The 18,711-nt window shown below is 39.4% G+C and overlaps 1 protein-coding gene and 1 pseudogene across 7 annotated transcripts in view; one reads left to right on the top strand and one right to left on the bottom strand.

Moving 5' to 3' along the window:
- Rapgef6 (Rap guanine nucleotide exchange factor 6) overlaps positions 1 to 13,891 on the bottom strand; it is a 173,516-nt gene extending 159,625 nt beyond the window's left edge. For all 7 annotated transcript variants that reach the window (XM_057773683.1, XM_057773689.1, XM_057773685.1 and 4 more), the window contains exon 1: positions 13,685 to 13,891. In XM_057773683.1, the coding sequence (XP_057629666.1) occupies positions 13,685 to 13,753 (69 nt within the window). In that variant the 5' untranslated portion in view covers positions 13,754 to 13,891. The remainder of the gene's footprint in view (positions 1 to 13,684) is intronic.
- On the top strand, positions 9,800 to 10,232 carry LOC130876921 (60S ribosomal protein L29-like; annotated as a pseudogene).
- Positions 13,892 to 18,711: the final 4,820 nt, after the last annotated feature.

Here is an 18,711-nt window from a genome sequence, read left to right as displayed (position 1 = left end):
GGTCACCTCTGAGGACACATACAGATACAAAGTAAAGAGATGGAATAAATATTTCATTCAAATGGAATCCAAAAGAAACTACAAAACCAACTAAGTCAAAAGAGTAAAAAGAGACAAGGAAGGCCACTGCATTATAAGGGCATTAATGCAGCAGATAAAATAACATTCCTAAATGTATACGCAGTTAATGTCAGAGCACCCAAATATGTAAAATATTAATGAGCACACACGCGTGTGGCACATGAACATTCATGTACGTGAACACAATAACGATAGAAATAATCCTGAACTTCCAAGAGGTGTTTGACCAGATGGAGTGAGTCAAAAAGGAAAGAATTTTATTCCAAACATAAAAAAACAGGAAAATGTTTTAGAAATCCATAAAGGAAGAAAAAGGATATTTGAAAAAAGCTAAGAAAACAACATGATCAATCAAAAAGAGTAGGCAAGCACAGCACCTGTGCCACAGCTCCCAGATGGGGAATGGGAGAAGCGACTGCAAATGATAGGCTAAGCAAGAGGCATCTATTTTCAGAAAAAGTCCAAAGACCCGTAAGCTTCAAATCCCGTTGTCAGTTTTGATGAGAAACAAATTCCTTTGGTGGGAAAGTCAATATAAACTGAAATCCCACTTCATTACTTTAAATGCTACTCCAAAAACAGGGCCAGGAGCCACCTTGAGATGGAACCTATTATTATTGAGCTGAGAACAGGGAACCACAGTCTTGTAGCTGCAATTGGGCCTGCCAAAGTCACAGGGTGAAGGCAGGCCCAGGAAAACAGCTGTAAAGAATAGAAACAGACAGAGGCTAAGAAGTTGAAAGGTGTAGAGGGTTGGGAGACTCACCCAGGCAGGGAAGTACATAAAGAATGATAGTCTCTCTTTCTCAATGGCTCATCAACTGAAATAATTCTGAAGTTTCATAGCCTGAGTTCAGTAGCTCATCGACCTCTGAGCCACCTATCTGCCAACACTTCCAAGGAGCTTGAGAATGCTGAAGGTCCACTGGTATACTAAACAGCTACCGATACATCCATCTGGCAGACTGACTGATAATCAGGAGGTTTTTATGAAGACATGCCCTTTTTCTACTTAGTTCTTAGTGCTGTGACGGCTTCTCACACTCCTCTTTTACCTGAGAGAAATACTCCCCAAGAATCTCAACCAGGCTTGAACTCTAGAGTATCAAGAAGAAAGAGCCTGCCACAAGCTATAATGCTACTGTGGCCAGCAAAGACAGCTGGATCTCAAACGAGGAAAATTATCTGTATTCAGAGATTGATTTTGTTTCCTGGCTACCCAGACTCGAATGATCACACAAAAAACTACATTAATTACAACACTGTTTAGCCGATGGGCTTAGTAGTATTCCTAGCTAGCTCTTACATCTTAACTCATTTCTATTAATCTATGTATCACCAGAAGGCAAGGCTGTGGCCTACTGGTAAGGTTTTAGCACCCTTCTCCTTTGGCAGCTACATGGCATCTGCCTGACTCCACCTTCTTTCTCCCTGCATTCATTGCCATAGGCCAGAGTAGCTTCTTTATTAACCAACAGTAATAAAGCATATTCGTAGCATACAGAGGAAAATCCCACATTAATTATCACTTAAAACAGCATACCAGACCTCACACATTCGCCCAAGGGACTCACCAACAGCATAAGCTATAGGAGTCTTTCTTATAAACAGTAATCCACAGTTTAACTGACTCTCTCCAGTCCTCATACACAGAAATTAATTGAACATTATTCTTCTTTCCTTTCTCTCACACCATTCTGCCATGTAGCCTTTGTTCCCACCCTATTGTAATAGCATCTTAATCTAATTTAGATGTTCTTATGTTTTTAGTCCACTTCTTGTATTTTTTGAGTTTTTTCATTATTGGGAAGTCTTTTTATTTTTCATTTAAATTTTTCTCTAATTTCTTATTATTTTCTCTTTCCTTCCATTTTCTTTATTCTTTCTTTTTCCTTTCTCCATTTAATTTTCTATTTCTCCCTTTCCCTGACTTCCTCCTTTATTTATTTCACCCACCTTACTTTATCACACTAACCTTAGATACTTTTTAACAGCACATTATATGCAGTTTTGTCATTTTCCTGTCTTGTGATAATTAACTGGTGATGTAAGTGAGCTTCAGTCAATTGTAACATATATTTCCTGTGTATAGTTTGATGCACAGTTTGCTGCTAACAGCTGATTATTTTCTTCTTTCTGAATAGTAATGGAGATTGAGCAATCATGAATGACCAATGAATAAGTCAGGGAGAAAATGCAAAAATACCTAGATTCAAATGAAAATGAAAGCACAACTTATCAGAACCTCTGAGATAGAGCTAATGTAACAGGCCCCCAGATCTTAGCACAACTAATGCTATGTTAGAGGCAACATTCTGACCTTAAAACCCCACATGCAGGCCCCAATACCTGCCAAAACAGGAACAAAAACCTAATCAAAGACCTAGTGAAGAGTTCTAGAAAAATCCCTAAATGTACTAACCTTGCTTTTTTTTCCCCTGTAGTTCTGCTTCCTGCTAACTGAAGTGTCATACCAAGGATGTAGTTTTTATGCATAAAAGACAAAGGCTTGGGGCTGCATGATTTGGGCAAGTACCCCATGCAGCTGCAGGCTGGCAATAAGGACTTTCTCTTAGGCTTTAAGAGTTTCTACGTGATTGTCTCTGGTGGGCTTACCTCAGAAGACTAAGGCAGTATGAGAAAGTGTAATTGTCTTAGCCATTATTCTATTGGTATGATGAGACTCCATTATGAAGGCAACTCTTTTATAAAGGAAAACATTTCACTGGGGCTGGCTTACAGTTTCAGGTTTGTTTACTCCATTATCACATGGTAGGAAGCATAGCAGACATGCACGCAGACATGGTGCTGGAGAAAAATTGAAGGTTCTACTTCTGGCTCCACAGACAGCAAGAAGAGAAAGAGCCACTGGGTGTGGCTTGTGTTTTTGAAACCTCATAGTCCATCCCCAGCAACATACTCTTCCAACAAGGCCACATTTTCTAAGAGTGCCACTCCTAGTGATCAAGCATTCAAATGTATGAGCCCATTGGGCCATTCTTATTCAAACCACCAGTTATGAAAAACCTTGGTAAAATGTTGTGATAGGGTATTAAAGAATAATGACAAGGAAAAAAAAGTCTGTTCACTACAGACACAATCTCACCTGCAATACTTTTACTATTTGCATTGGCAAGGGATCAAACCCCACAGATTCACACATTACAGGCAAGCACTATACCATGGAATTACATCCCACACCCCCTCCCGAAATATTTCTATACTTGGTTGGATCTACAAAATTAAACTTGTGGCTACAAATTGTGATGGTCAATCTTGATTGTCAACTTGACAGGATTTATGTGGGATGTCCTTCAGTATGTAAGAGATAACTAGGAATAAGCCTGAGCCATTGGTCAAACAGTTTATAATTAATATAAGTCTCTGTGTGCTTCTTTGAGACTGAACAGCTGTGGGACCAGGCAGGACAGAAACTTCTGTCTAGAAATGGCACCCAAACATTTGTCAAGAATTTCCACATAGAGGCTGAGAAAGCTTAAAAAAATAAATAAAGGATTCTACACAGACAATAATAGAGGCAAGTACAGCTTCTTGGTAATCGTCTTTACTCCAGTAAGCACTCTTTGCTGGCAGCAAGCAGAGGCATGGATACTTTAAGGAAGGCTTCCTGACTCAGCATTAGCAGCAAAAATCATATGGAGGTTCTTAAAGAGGCCCTGCCACCAAACACTTAAATGGTGTTTATGAGCAGCTGGCAGCATGCCTTTTGGTGGTGGCATGGACCTAGAAACTCCATAGAGTTGTGGCAAAAAACATGGCCCCCCCCACACCAGTACCTCAACCATGAAGTTAAACTCTCAAAGTAAAGGAGTGGGGCAGATCAAGCCACCAAAGCTGCAGCTTTAATCCTAGTCATCCACTTAGCAGATTAAAAACTCGTGGCCAGAAAAAGATAGAAATATACACACAGTAAAGACTGATTCAGATAGGGAAAAAAAAAGCATCTAAACGGTTTACAATGTGTTTAAAAATATACATAAGCTTAGGAGAGAAAAGAAAAAGGATAGAGAAATGGTATGGGAAGACCTTCTGTCTATGTGTTGCTTTTATTAGCTAATGAATAAATCTGTTTTGGTCAGTGGTTTAGCAGACTAGGGCAAGGTGGGAGTTCCAAGCAGATAGAGGAGGAGAGAGTAGGCGGAGTCAAAGAGAAGCCATGGAGCCACCAGGAGACAGACATGAGCTGCCAGCTGGAACCTTGCACGTAGGCCACGAACCTTGTGGTAAAATATAAACTAATAGAAATGGGTTAATTTAAGATATTAGCCAGAAATACACTTAAGCTATAGGCCAAAGATTACTGCAAATAATACAGTTTCTGTGTGGTTATTTGGTTCTGGGCAGCTGGGAATGAACAAGAAATCTCTTACTACAGAGAAAGTCCTTTAAAAAGGAAATAGAGTAGGCGGGTTTGGTGGTACATGCTTTTAATCCCAGAACTTGGAAGGCAGATGTAGGCAGATCTCTGCGAGTTCAAGGCCAGCTTGGTCTACAGAGTGAGTTCCAGGACAGTCAAAGATACACACAGAAACCCTGTCTCAAAAAACCAAAAATTTTAAAATATACATAAAAGAAATAGAGAAAAAAAGTCATGTAAAGATGAAAAACACAAAAAGTCTGGATTACGTATATTATTGTGTTTTCTTTTAATTTTCTGACTGTGAATGAGCTACAGAGAGATATTTTATTGTATGGGCTGCTAAGCTAATATATATATATATATATATATATATATATATATATATATTTTTTTTTTTTTTTTTGGTTTTTCGAGACAGGGTTTCTCTGTGGCTTTGGAGCCTGTCCTGGAACTAGCTCTTGTAGACCAGGCTGGTCTCGAACTCACAGAGATTCACCTGCCTCTGCCTCCCAAGTGCTGGGATTAAATAATTAATATATTTTTTAAAGGTATCTTGATTTCAAAATTTAAGTTTAAGAACATGTTACTTTGGAAAAGAGGTTCTGCTTGTTTCCACAGAGGACAGAAAGCTGTGGATTCCTTACCGGCTAATGTGGTTTGATCAAACAAGACCCCTTGAAACAATGGCATATGTGATCTAACATCCACAACAGCTTCAGGACTGCTGGCTGAAATGGACCAATCACACAGGATACTCCATGAAAGACCTGATTAACAGTGCCCCCAATCAGCAGGAAGTAGTCTAAAAAAACTAGACCCAAATTCCCAAATATTGTTTATAAATGTTTGTTTTCATTTAAAGGGGGTTGACTATAAATGGGCTAATGGTCACAGTCAAGGTTTTTCTAAAGAAAAAAAAGGAGACATGATATAAAAATGAATACATAGGTATGGACTTTGGTTTACTGATACAAACTTAAAGTCAATTTTTTCTATATGTATATTTCTACTCTTATTTAATGCATTATGCATATACAGCTCAATTAAAACTGTAATGTATAGTTTAAAATTACAAATTAATAGTCATTTATAATAGTCAAATTTGTAGCCATGTTAGGTTTTCTACATATACAGAGATATATTTCAGTTAGATAAGATAATCTTCAGCACTTCAAAGACCTACTGAATATGGCATTTAAAAGGTTTTTAAGAACTCAGACTTTTCTCAACAGTGAGATATTTTTGCTTCTGTCAGTACCAATTATTTCAGAGAAGTTGATGGGCATCAAAGAAACTCATTATGGAATTTGTCTTCAATGTGACAAGGCTAGCCATTTGGGCAAGAAACTGCTCTTGCCTGCTGTTTTATGGTATGCTATATGAAGTGGACATGCGGGACCCACAAAAAAGTAACTGCTGAATTTTCCAAAAGACAGGGTACTTTAGAATTCCTGCTTCACAGAAGAAACTTCCAAACATTCTGCAGAACACACAAGAAAGCAACTGACGAACTTTGCCAATACAAGGCAGAACAGATCTTCAAATTTCCTGAAAAGTCTGCCAGATATGATGAGCCTCTAGGCTGAAGATGGATGCCCCAATGTTACAAAAGAATTTTGGGTGACTGTCCAAGCAGCGAGATGTTTCTGTCATTTCAAAACCTTTGGAAGCTGCTTACAATGCACGTCCTGTTTAAATAGGTAATATTATATCCCTCTGGAGTCTTTGATGAAGTTAAAGATTGGATAGTTATAGTTTTCCTTAGTTATGATAAAAGATAAATTAGATATGAAACTTTAAACTCACAAAGATAAAATAGATGATAGAATGTTTTTTAAATTTTGCTAAATACAAGTAACTAAATATTGTAAATATAATTCTTTCTTGATAACTGTTCGGTATATGTAATTTTACTATGTTAAAGTTAAAAATCTTCCTTTTAATTAGACCAAAAAGGGAAGGTGATGTGGGATATCCTTCTGTATATGTATTGCTTTTATTGGTTGATGAATAAAGCTGTTTTGGCCAATGGCTTAGCAGAGTAAAGTCAGGTGGGAAATCTGAACAGCAATATAGAGAGAGAGTAGGTGGAGTCAAGAAGATGCCATGTAGCTGCAAAGGAGAAAGACGCCAGAACCTTACTAGTAAGCCACAGCCTCATGGTGATACATAGATTAATAGAAATGTGCTAATTTAAGATGTAAGAGCTAGCTAGAAATACGTGGGAGCCATTGGCCAAACAGTTTATAATTGGTAAGTCTGTGTGTTTCTTTGGAACTGAATGGCTGCGGGATCGGATCGGGCAGAACACTGGGCACTGTGACCAGGTTCTAAATCTCCTGCTGCCATGCCTTCATGCCATGCACTCATCCAAAAGTTCTAGTGGCAGAAGTGGGAAAGATTAGTGATAGCGTTAATGGTAGCTTCCACTGCCATGACAGAAGTAACAATTCTCTTATGTACAGCCACATCCCACTTTCACCAGGTTTGTCTAATGATAAACAGCTTAAAGAGCTCACATTGACTCCATCCCTTCCAAGGACTCTTATTTCATGAAGCTCATCATGCTGGCTGCTCTTCCTTCTGGGAGAATTTGAGTAAGTTACTAAATATCTCAGAAACAAAATCACATAGCCCAAACTCCCAGTGGGCCACAGCTTTTATTTTTCTTTTTTATGTGTATGGGTGTTTTGCCTGCATTTATGTTTGTGCACCTGTGTGCCTGAAGAGATCACTAGAGGCCATGAATCCTCTGGAAAAAGAGCTACAGATAGTTGTGAATCACCATGTGGGTGTGGGACGTGAACCCATGTTCTTTGAAGAGCAACAAGTACTCTTATCTGATCTCTCTAGCCCCAGTTTTTCCTTAATAAAGATTTCATCTAGATCTGACATTTCTTTTTATTTAGTTGAATTTACAAATAAAGGTCAAAGGGCCCAGAAGCATAAATAAGTTTTTTCTTTCCAAGGAATCCTATGAATGTACATTGGCTGAGAACACACAGCAGAATATTTGTTTTGCCAACCTCAGGGTGTGTGCAAAATGACTCACTCAAAAATGACAAGTACAATAGTACTTTTTGCCAGATCAGGAAAAAACATCTATTCTATAGGTTTATAGTCAAAGACTTATATTCTAAACCTGAAGCAGGTTAAGAAATAATTACTAAAAAGCTAAATTTTGCATGTTTTCATTTCTTTTTGTAACAAAAGCAAGCTAGATCTTAAAGTGTTTCTTTTCTTTTTTTCGTCTGAGGTAGAATTGTATTAGCACTGAATGAGTGTGAAATTGTCTCACATTGCAGCCCAAGGCAGGGTTTGAACTCATAGCAATTCTTCTACGTCAGCTTCCTAATGTCCAACAAACTCTTTGGCAAAAAATATAGAAAGTTAAACCTGCCATTTATCTATAATACTCTGTGATGTTTCTTGAAAACTGTTTTGGAGCCATACAGAAAAGGGATTTCTATTCTAAACTATAACTAAGTTTTCTCTATTGTCTTTCAAGAACAGCCAGATATTTTACAAGATATTTTAGTTTGTTTATAATGGGTGTATGCTAGTCATCTTTAAAAAAATATTTTATTGGGGGCTGAAGAGATGGCTCAGAGGTTAAGAACATTGCCTGCTCTTCCAAAGGTGCTGAGTTCAATTCCCAGCAACCACATGGTGGCTCACAAGCGTCTGTAATGAGATCTGGTGTTCTCTTCTGGCCTACAGGCATACACACAGACAGAATACTGTATACATAATAAATATTTTAAAAAAAATTTATTTATCTGCATGCAATGTGTGTTAAGGTACTCAAGGAAGTAATTAAGAGGGCACTGCATCTCCTGGAGAAGGAGTTACAGGTGATTGTGAGCTACTTGATAAGGGTGCTGGGAAAATGACACAGATCCCTTGGAAGATCCCAGTCTTTATTCAACTTACATACCAGCAATTATAGCATAGTTTCAGAACATCATGCTTGAGGAAGATTAAAAGTATCAGAAACAAAAGAGTTGGAAGGAAAAAAAGGTTTCTACAGATGAGCACTAGCGATGAGATTTCAATGCAAAAATTTTAATTTATCAAAGGATGATAAATTTCTTGCCAGAAAAAAGTAACAGACCAATATGTGACTACCATTTACTGCTATTTGTAGGCAAGGTGATAAATATTTTACATTATCTCATTTCATTTAGTCCATATAAAAATGCCCCAAAGTATTTGTATTTTAAAGTTAGGCAACTTTCCTAAAACCACTCATATACTCAGGACTTTTCTTTATGCACAGCCAACTTAATCACCACAGTAATAACCTGCAAAAGGCTCTCAAGAGATCAGATCTGTAAGTTTCATCAAGGAAGGAGGGGCTGGGAAGAGTCATTAGACTTTCACCTGAGATTTCAGCCATGCCGATCTATCCCCGTTGTATGTAATTCTTCTCTTAGCTGCCCATGGTTTAGAATACTTAGTTAAACCTTTCAAATATTGTTAAAAGATGTTATCATCTACAAGATTCGCACTCAAAAACCACATAATTGAGTTAAAGAAAGTCATGGAGGGATCATATTTTAAGTAGTTTTTTTTTATTTTGTCTTGGACTGTATCTCAGTGACAGTAAGCATGGGTTGTGGTTGGGCACACCTGCTGAGAATAAGAAGGGAGCAAGTTTAACTCAAGAAGGGTGAGAGATTTATGAGGAAGTCATCAACCACAGTGTAATGAAACATTTTAGTGACAGCTGGTTTTTTCTTTTTTTTTTTTGGTGGGGGATTTTGCCTATGTGATAGACCTATACTTATAGGTAAGAATATTATTCTGTCCTGACGTTGGTATCCTACTGGACTGAGCAAACACTTCTTTCAGGAAAAGTTCACTCACACTCACACACAAACAAAAAATATTAGATAACATTATTTGAAGTGGGATTATCTAAATAAAAATTCCTGGGCTTTGAAGAGGTGGTTTCATGACATTGCTAGCCTGCAAACCCAGCCCTTTGGAGGCTAAAGCAGGAGGATCAGCAGGACTGACGTCAGTATGGACTATACAGAAAGGCTGAGGCCAGCCTGGACTACATAGTTAAATCCTGTCACCAAAAGAAACCAAACCCCTAAACTTTAAGGTTGATATTATACCACAAAATTCCACACTCCATGCAATGCAGAGATAGAAAATGTGATATGAACAGTATTCCAAATCTGTATATGCATCTGAATTACTAAATGTGCTATATATAAGTACTAATGCTTTATGTGCTAGTTCAGAAGTTCTAATTTAAAAAGTAAAAGATTGCTCTCCTTCTCTCTGGTCACAGGCGTTTTGGGAGCCACCGGTTACCGTCCAGCCATGGCCAAGTCCAAGAACCACACCACACACAACCAGTCTCGAAAATGGCACAGAAATGGCATCAAGAAACCCTGGTCACAAAGATATGAATCTCTCAAGGGGGTCGACCCCAAGTTCCTGAGGAACATGCACTTTGCCAAGAAGCACAACAAGAAAGGCCTGAAGATGCAGGCAAATAATGCAAAGGCCATGAGCGCACGTGCGGAGGCCATCAAGGCCCTGGTGAAGCCCCAGGTGGTGAAGCCCAAGGGGCCAAAGGGCCCCAGCCGCAGACGCTTTCATCGCTCACCCCAAGCTTGGGAAGCGGACTAGAAGCTACATGGCCAGGGGTCGTAGGCTCCAAAAAACAAAGCCCAAGGTTCAAACCAAGGCAGAGGCCTCAGCTGCAGCTCAGGCTCCCAAAGGTGCCCAGGCCCCTGTGAAGGCCCCATAAGAAAGGTCTCAGTCTTCCAATTGAAGACAGATGGACTGGCCTGAATATCTACACAGTATTTGCAGATGTTCAGGACCTTATGCTGTTTTTACAAATAAACTTGAGGCAAGATCTGTTTTTAAAAAAAGGTAAAAGATTGGCACAGTATTTATTAATAAAAAGTAAACTTGAGTATATTTCCCGAGTTGGGAAATTATATAGCCTAGGTTCATAAACAACGTCAATGTATTTACAGGTATACTGTACACATCATGTAAAGGAACATTGCATCATTAGTCCATTCTGCTCCTGTGCAAGCATCACAGAGCATACAGAACATAAACTAAGAAACTAAGAAAGTTACTAGAAGACTCAGGGAACATCTTGGAATGCATTAATGTCTTTTTCTTTCTTTCTTTTTTGAGTTGTGGTCTCAACTACATTGTCTGGGTTAAATTTAAACTTGTGTGCTCAAGTAATCCACCAGTCTCAGCTTCCCTGAATATTATAACTATAGGCATATGTACCTGTCTTTGACTGTGCTGGATATTAAATACAGGTCCCACACGTGATAGTTAGGTGTTCTACAATTGAACAACTCCCCAGCTTGAGGCCATCCTTCTTTAATAGCTTTTGTGGTTTTAGAACACTTTTACTTACCGAGACCAGTATTTAAGTCCACATTTTCCCATAAGAAATCATTTAAAAGTGGAAATCACAGAATAAAGGAAAGACAATGTGTTGTGAAACCTGGATCCCTAAAGTAGGACAAATAGCTAGAGAAGTAAAAACTGTCAGAAAGAAATGTAAAAGTCACAGTTCATCACTCAAGAGTCTAGTTCACTAAGACTTACTAGAAAGTTATAAAAACACCGATTCTAAACTTGGCATGATGGAACATTCTTGTAATCCTAGAACTTCAGAAGCTGAGGCAAGAAGATAATGATTTTAAGGGACAGCCTAGGCTACATTGTGAACCAGGAACCAATGTCAATCTTCCTCTTCAGAATCCCAAGTGCTGGGATCTTGATGTGTGGCAGCTTTTCTATTCTCTATGTACTCCCTATATTGGTAATTTCATACATTCTCCCAACTGAAAATGTCTACAACCCCATGACAGAAAATTCTACTTATTAAGTCCAGCCTTTCCTTAGAAACATAAATTTTATGTGTAACTCTTTACTCCAAAATTTTAAACTAGACAAATTCAAATCATTACTTCTGATCTTCTCCTTCACCAAACCAGCTCCAGTATATTTTCCATACTTTTGTGGTGCCGAGGATTAAGCAGAATCTCATGAATATTAGGTGTGCATTATACCACTGCTCTACAACCCAGGTCATTTCTCTGACTGCTCTTCAACCTGTTTTTGGTAACAACTCCAACACTCCAGAATTATTTAAACCAAAAACTCTGTAAGCAGGCTTAATCCTTCTCTTTCTCTCAGTCTACACATAGTAGACTCTTGGCTAAATATCAAAAAATATTTCCATAAGTTGATGGTTACTCGGAAACTCCATCTCTGTCACTTTAGTCCGAGTTATCATCATTTCTTACCCCATTTATGCAATAGCTTCTAACTTCCTCCTCCTAACTACCCTTGTTCCCACCTAGTCTACATGCTACACAACAGCCAAGAGTCTTTTTAAAAATCTAACAAGTTACAGTCCTCTGTTTCAAAACCTTTAGACAGTAACTCACCCATTTCACTGAAAATAAGAGTTACCATCATCATCATCTTCTTCAGCAGTTTAGAAAGCCCTACAGCAACAATCTCTGACTTCCTACTCACTCTAGCTCATTCTCCACTACTCAGGAGTTCCTTGCTATTCCTGAATACATGAAGAAACATTCTCATCACAGTCTTTGCAATGACTATTTCCTCTGCTTGCAAAAGCTTTTCTTCATAAAACTTCACACATGATCCCATTCTCATGCATCAGTAGAATGTTCATCCTGTTAAATCCTCAAACCAGGTACGGTGGACCAGCTCACTCCAGGTTACTATGAGCTGTAAAGTGATACTCAGTTTCACTCAACGACAACAAAGTACATAGGGCAACAGAAACCACTTCATTTAATCCATAATCTAGTTCATCTTCCTTTTCCACAATTCTCTTTATCCTGCTACTTGAAATGGCCATTATAGCTAGCATATTACATATTTATAACCTACCTTCTACTCGCCATATGCCATCAGAATGTAAGAACTACAAGGACCTTTCTATTTTCTTCACTAAAATTTTCTCGTGTACAGAATAGAACCATGAACAGGTTGACAAAGAAAAATTACCTAATTCGTGTATTTATAACAGACCCTTAAGAGTCCACTAAAAGAATCTTCTGACAGCAGAAATGAGCTTTTAAGAATATCATCAAATTCTTTATCAAAATAAACCATCACTAGCGTTCTGGTTAATGATTGCTTACTAGTAACCCAAATTCATTCAAAAATACAGAGAGAAACCCTGTCTCGAAAAACCAAAAAAAAAAAAAAAAAAAAAAATACAGTTAGTGACTCTAAGCAGTTAACATTCCTTTCAACAATGTTGCTATTCCAGTAAAACGAGATAAAAGTTCTCACTGCAGCACACATGACCAAGCATAACTTAACAAACAGGAAATTTCCTCTGCTTAAAAAGACTCAATTTCAAACTAAGTAATTCAGAAGGGATCGAATTACTTAGGGTTTTCCCTCATTACCTAGATAATGTTTATAAATAAAACTTAGAATGCACATTGCCATAATCATCATCACCACAGAAAAACTGAGTTCTGGAATTATTAGTAGCCCCTGGAAAGTAATTTTAAAACATTGCCTTGTTCCTATGCAAAGATCAGTATCTTCAGTAAACAAGCTGGACTCATCAAAGCTTCAGTTACGGTTTCAATAATATCATGTCCCAGAGTCTTAGTCCAAAGTTTCTGAGACTTTTTATGCAAAGCACTACAAATCTGAAACTCGCGTGACTAAGACGTAAAGTATTTCAATTACTGCAACTTCTACCTAGACGATCCATTCCACTCACAACACTTTTGGTTTTTCTTTTGGTATAATACACATAACCACTGATTATAGACAAGTCTCCAAACCAAGAAAACAAATAATCTGTAGTTTGCTATGGACAGTTTGAAAAAGCACCCAGGGAACTACTCAACTCTCACCGACCGACTGGATGCGGAGTCTGACAGGGACTTTGGAAGCTTGTCATTGGGGGGCAACTGTACAGTATCTGAGCACAGCACGCACTGGCTGGAATCTAAACTGTCTGTTTACACATTACAACTCCCAGCTTGTTTCTCAGCCCGCCTGAGCACACACAAACTCAGAACCCAGTCCACAGTAACGGTGTTTTCTTATCAGAGGCACAAGGAAGTCCCCAGCAGGGAGCGGCAGGAAAGACGCTCACCAACCCCCGCGCGACAACGGCCAGGTCGGGGCCGAGGTGTACGCGCCAATGCCCGGCCTTACCTCAGGAGTCCGATCCGGCGGCTTCTTTCTCAGCGCCTGACGAGCGCCGGGGTCCACGGGCGAGTTCATGTCCGCAGCCCCACGCTCCCCAGCCTGTGTCTAGCTGCCCCCCATTCGCCTGAGCCTGGTGTGCGCCCGCCCCACCAGAAGGGAACTAAGAACTGTCGCAGGGTCCAAACTCAAGCAAACAAGTCTTCGCAACGCCCGCCCAGGGCCTCAGCCCACGCGCGACTGGCCAGAAAGACGCCTGCGCGGGGGCGAGAGCGGGTGAGTGCGCACGCGCACAACGCGCACGCTCTCGCCCGCCTAGCCGTGACGTAAAGGGTTAGGGGTGGGGGACTGAGAATGAGTTGCTAGACCTTTGTCGCGAGAGTCCGTCACGGGATTGTAGCTTCCGCATCCCGAGCTTCCGGCTGAGGTTCCGGAAATGTTATGAAGGCCTAGCTAAAAATAGCCGATGGGGCAGAACTGCGGGTGCCTTAGCACCCGAGTCCGGAAGCAGAGAAGCTCAAGTCTTGCGGGAATGAGGCGGCCATTCAGCAACTTCGGAAAGCCCAGACACCGCCGCGCAAGCCACGGATCCCAGAGCAGTACTCGCGCACCCAGCGCTATTTTGAAAAGCAAAATCAAACCATGAAATCGCTAATGAAAGCTGCGCTCAAAAAGTGTTTTCAAGACTGTAGGTTATAGCTCAGGGGATAGCCTGGGGGCCAAGCATGCACCAGGATAGGATGTCCTGGACATGATGATGGATGCCTCAGGGGCTGGATGTAGTAGTTCAGGATCTTCCTTTAAAGGGTTTATGACCTAAAAGCCTCAGGTGGGCTGAAAAACTCCAGATGGGAAAGTTAACATCTGTGGGCTATCAGGATCCTGATAAGATTCACATACCAACCTTGGAATTTGCCACTTTGAGACTGTTGGGGAACCTACATGGAGATGGAATCTTAATCCCAGTTACTTTTTCTGTCCTTATAAAACTCACAAGCCACGTGTGCAGTCTACACTCCCGTGTAAAAACTGCTGTTCACTTGTTCTGATTAAAGGACAAATCTGCTTCTGTAGAGGTAGATCTGCCCTTTTATTTCAACGTGCCTCTGTCAATCCTGATCTATGATTCTTGAGTACTAAAGCCCTCCAAGTGGGTGGCTGGGGGCCGTTAAGGCCAGGTTCATCTGCTTTAGCCTAACCTGTGTTCAGAGTAGGTCCCTCCGTGTCGTTTTTTCACCCCTGAGGCAGCTGGGTTTTATGTTGCATGGAGCCAATAATGAGTGCTTTTGCATTGAATTTTACGTTCTAGTCTCTTTTCCTAAAATAAAGACTAGCTACAGTTTGTTTACTTGTCCTTTGGTAAGAAAAGCTGCAAAGAGTAAGTATCAGTTATTTTTCCTATTGGGATAAAAAAGTAATTTGATAAAAGGAACTGTAGAGAGTTAATTTTGGCCTACACACTGAGATGGAATTACAGGGACTTGGGAACAGCTGAACTGAACTGACCCTCTTCAAGTGCACTACTTGCTCTTAAACCACCGAGGCATCTCAGCAGCCCCCCGTTTTTCTTCCCTTTTTAAACATTCCTTTTGTGTGTGGCATAATGCCATTGTGCTTATGTGAGGGTTTGGAGACATCTGAGAGGAAAGTGGTTTTTCTTCTACCATTTTGGGTCCTGGGAACCAAACCCAGATTATCTTGGTAGCATGTACCTTTTCCTGCTGAGCCATGGTGGCAGGGATATCAAGTGACTGTTCATTTTGTCCACAATCAGGGAATAGCACATTATGAATGCTCTTGCCCAGCTGGTTTTTTTATTCAGTCAGTACCCCAAGCCTATGAAACAGAAGAGTAAATCATCTCTTCCTTAATTAGCCCAATCTTGAAACTCCCTCATATACATGCCCAGAGATTTATCTCCATGGTGATCCTAGATTCTGTCAAATAAACTATCACTGTTAACCATTACAGACTGTTTCAACAGTAAAGGTTAACTGACAGAACTCCAGAATTCATCATTTTGGGACAGTTATTTTGTACCATTACCAGCTCAGGTGGACCACACTAGTCACACCATTCCTTGTGTGGCTCGACCTTCTGGCATTTCGTTTATACAGAATTTTAAAAGTTGATCTCTGACCACATCTAGATTCATCATAGTATTTTCCAAAGTAAGTTAACTAGGGAACTTATAGTCTTAGTATTTGACATGTTTTCCAGTAATGACTCACAGTACCTTTCTTGTGGCAAGGCAAGAATCTCTAATAAAAAGAACAGGAGAGTTCAGGCTGTAACATTTCAGAGTAATGACAGTGCTGTATTTTCCGTTGGGCACTGGGACTTGCCCAAACTTGAAGTTTACAAAATGCTATTAGCACATCTTTTTTTTTTTTTTTTTTTTTTGAGGTTAAGACACAAAAGCCCTTATGGCTCAGCCACTACAGAAATAAACTGTGAAAAAGTTGTATGGTACTTGTGCTGGTTAATTTTTCTGTCAACGGACACAACTTAAAGCCATCTGGGAAGAGGGAACCTCAATTGAGAAAATGCCTCCATCATATTGGCGTGTGAGCAGGTCTGTGGGGGCATTTCCTTGATTAATGATTGACATGGAGCACTTAGCCCACCATGGGTAGTGCCATTCCTGGGCAGTGGTTCTGGGTTCTCTAAGCAAGTAAACCAAGCAAGTCAGTAAACAGTGTTCCTTCACAGTCTCTGCTTCAGTTCCTGCCTCTACGTTTCTGCCCTATGTGAGTTCTTGTCTTGACATCCCTATAATAAGAAAGCCATCCCTTTCCTCCACAGGTTACTTCTGGTCAGTGATTTATCACAGCAATAGAAAGTAACAATGACAGTGTTGCACATGACCTGCATCATGTTTGTGTATGTAAACTAGATCCCAAAGGTCCGTCCCAAATCATATTTTTCACTCCCCTCAAAGATTAATGTTCATTATCATCTTAATATTTTGAAAGAGGGGAAAAACCCAAAAGCTTAATCATTATAAACTTGAGCTTTGCAGGCAATCAGGCCTGAATTTAACTTTTAGTTAGGAAAGAGTGTTTCCCAGTCTTGAGAATCCAACCAGGGCAAGCATTTTATTACTATTATGAACTTAGCCCTGAAGCTATTTAATGTATCTCTGAACATCCCTTTACACATCTCTAGAAATAGTGGGCCCGCAGGGTTCTCAAGACGATGAGTTAAATCATGTAAATCATTTAGTGTGTTGTCAGTACAATCCAAACATTGCCACTATTTCTGTTTCTTCTGGAAAATGATTTCCCTAAAATACAAGTTCAAGTTTCAATAATTTTGATTGTTTTGATGTAATTAAAAACTCTTATTAAAATATAAGAAATAAAATCCGATTATTTTAAGTTTATATTATTTGTGTATGACTGTTGTGCCTACAATATGTATGTGCATCATGTATATATCTCGTGCCCTTGGAGGCCAGAAGAGGGCATCAGAGTCCCTAGAACTGGAATTGCAGGTGTTTGGTAATGACTATGTAGGTGTTGGGACTAGAATTTAAGAGAAGTGCTCTTAACTGAACCATCTTTCCAGTTCCTGATGGTTTATTTTAAAAATAAAAGTATTTTGAGTCAACTTAGGTCCAATTACAAATAAGCAGAAAATAGACCCTTGTGGCAGTATGATAAACTAGTTAGCCTAACCCAAACTAGGCTAGTCTAGGTATCCTCTAGCAGTTTGGAATAGAAAATTACTAACAGCCAAGCTTGCGTAATGATTTGTAGACATGAAGGTCATGCCTCTGATAAACCGCAACTTCTCAGTCCTCACCAGACTTCAGCTCAGAATTGGCCTCACTTGCTACTCCAGGCCTCATTCCACAAAAGAAAGCACATATGAAAAAAAAAAAAACTGGGATAGCTTTGCAACCTGTCACCCCAAATAGCTGGGAAAGCTTTCTGGTCTAAGAGAAATGAAGGATTTTACAGGAGACAATATGACTTTAAATAAGCATGTTAAATCCTCTGCATCTCACTCAATTTCTCATTAGCAAAATCAGTCTTCCATGCTACTTAGAAATGTTAAAAAAATCTGAAAGTTTTTAGGAACAGCTCATAAAAAACTGATCCTTGCTTTCCTAGTGTTCAGTACTTCACTGCTTTAAAACAGGATGCTTTTCTGTGCTTAAATGTAAAAGTGAAAATTAATATGTGAAACTGGGTTCTTATCTAGCTAGCTATTACTGCCTCAAGGCTTACCTCAGCTCAATTTAACCTAACTTAAGGAAGGCTTCCCAACAAACCTACTCAGGGTTAAATTACTACTGCAGAGCAGGTGCCAAGGAGGATAAAGGGCTGAATCCCACATGATGTGCAGCAAGAGGCACACTTGCTCAGAGTTACATCCAAATTAGGGAGCAAAACAGTGCCAGACTCCAAACCAATACTTGTTGTAGTTGTTTAACTTTAAAATTAATAGTCATTTATTTTGAATAAAATGTTCCTAAACAGCTTTACATGGTGTCTTCTTGGTTTGGATTTAAAATTTCAATTTATTACTGAGTAAAGTTTGGGTGTATCAATGAGCAACATCACTGTTATTTTGGGTACTATAATTACAATTATAAGAGTATACATTAAAAATTCTCTGAACATTATAATTACTCCGATTACCTGATAAAAGGTAGCAGTCAAAAAGTCAATGAGTCTTGGCACTTAGCTAAATTCTTTGTTTGTTTGTGTTCTGAGACTGGGTTTCTCTGTGTAACAGCTCTGGCTGTCCTGGAACTTGCCTTGAACTCTCAGAGATGGCTTTGCCTCCCAAGTGCTGGTATTACAGGTGTGTGTCACCATTGCTGGCTTAGCTAAATTCTTATCATTATTTTTTACTTGACTCTCACAATCTTCTAAGTATTAATAGATTCTGCCAAAATAGAAAGGTTACTTGCTCAAAGGTATCAAAAGCTGGAGCACAAATCTAGGTTGTCTGATACCAGAGTAAAATATGTCACATACACCTCAATAATAGATGAAAGAAATATGAACACTACCCATCAAATT

The sequence above is a fragment of the Chionomys nivalis genome, chromosome 7, assembly GCF_950005125.1.
Source record: "Chionomys nivalis chromosome 7, mChiNiv1.1, whole genome shotgun sequence".
Classification (NCBI taxonomy): domain Eukaryota; kingdom Metazoa; phylum Chordata; class Mammalia; order Rodentia; family Cricetidae; genus Chionomys; species Chionomys nivalis.
Note: the sequence above shows the minus strand (reverse complement) of the source record. Positions and strands in the feature narration are given on the sequence as shown.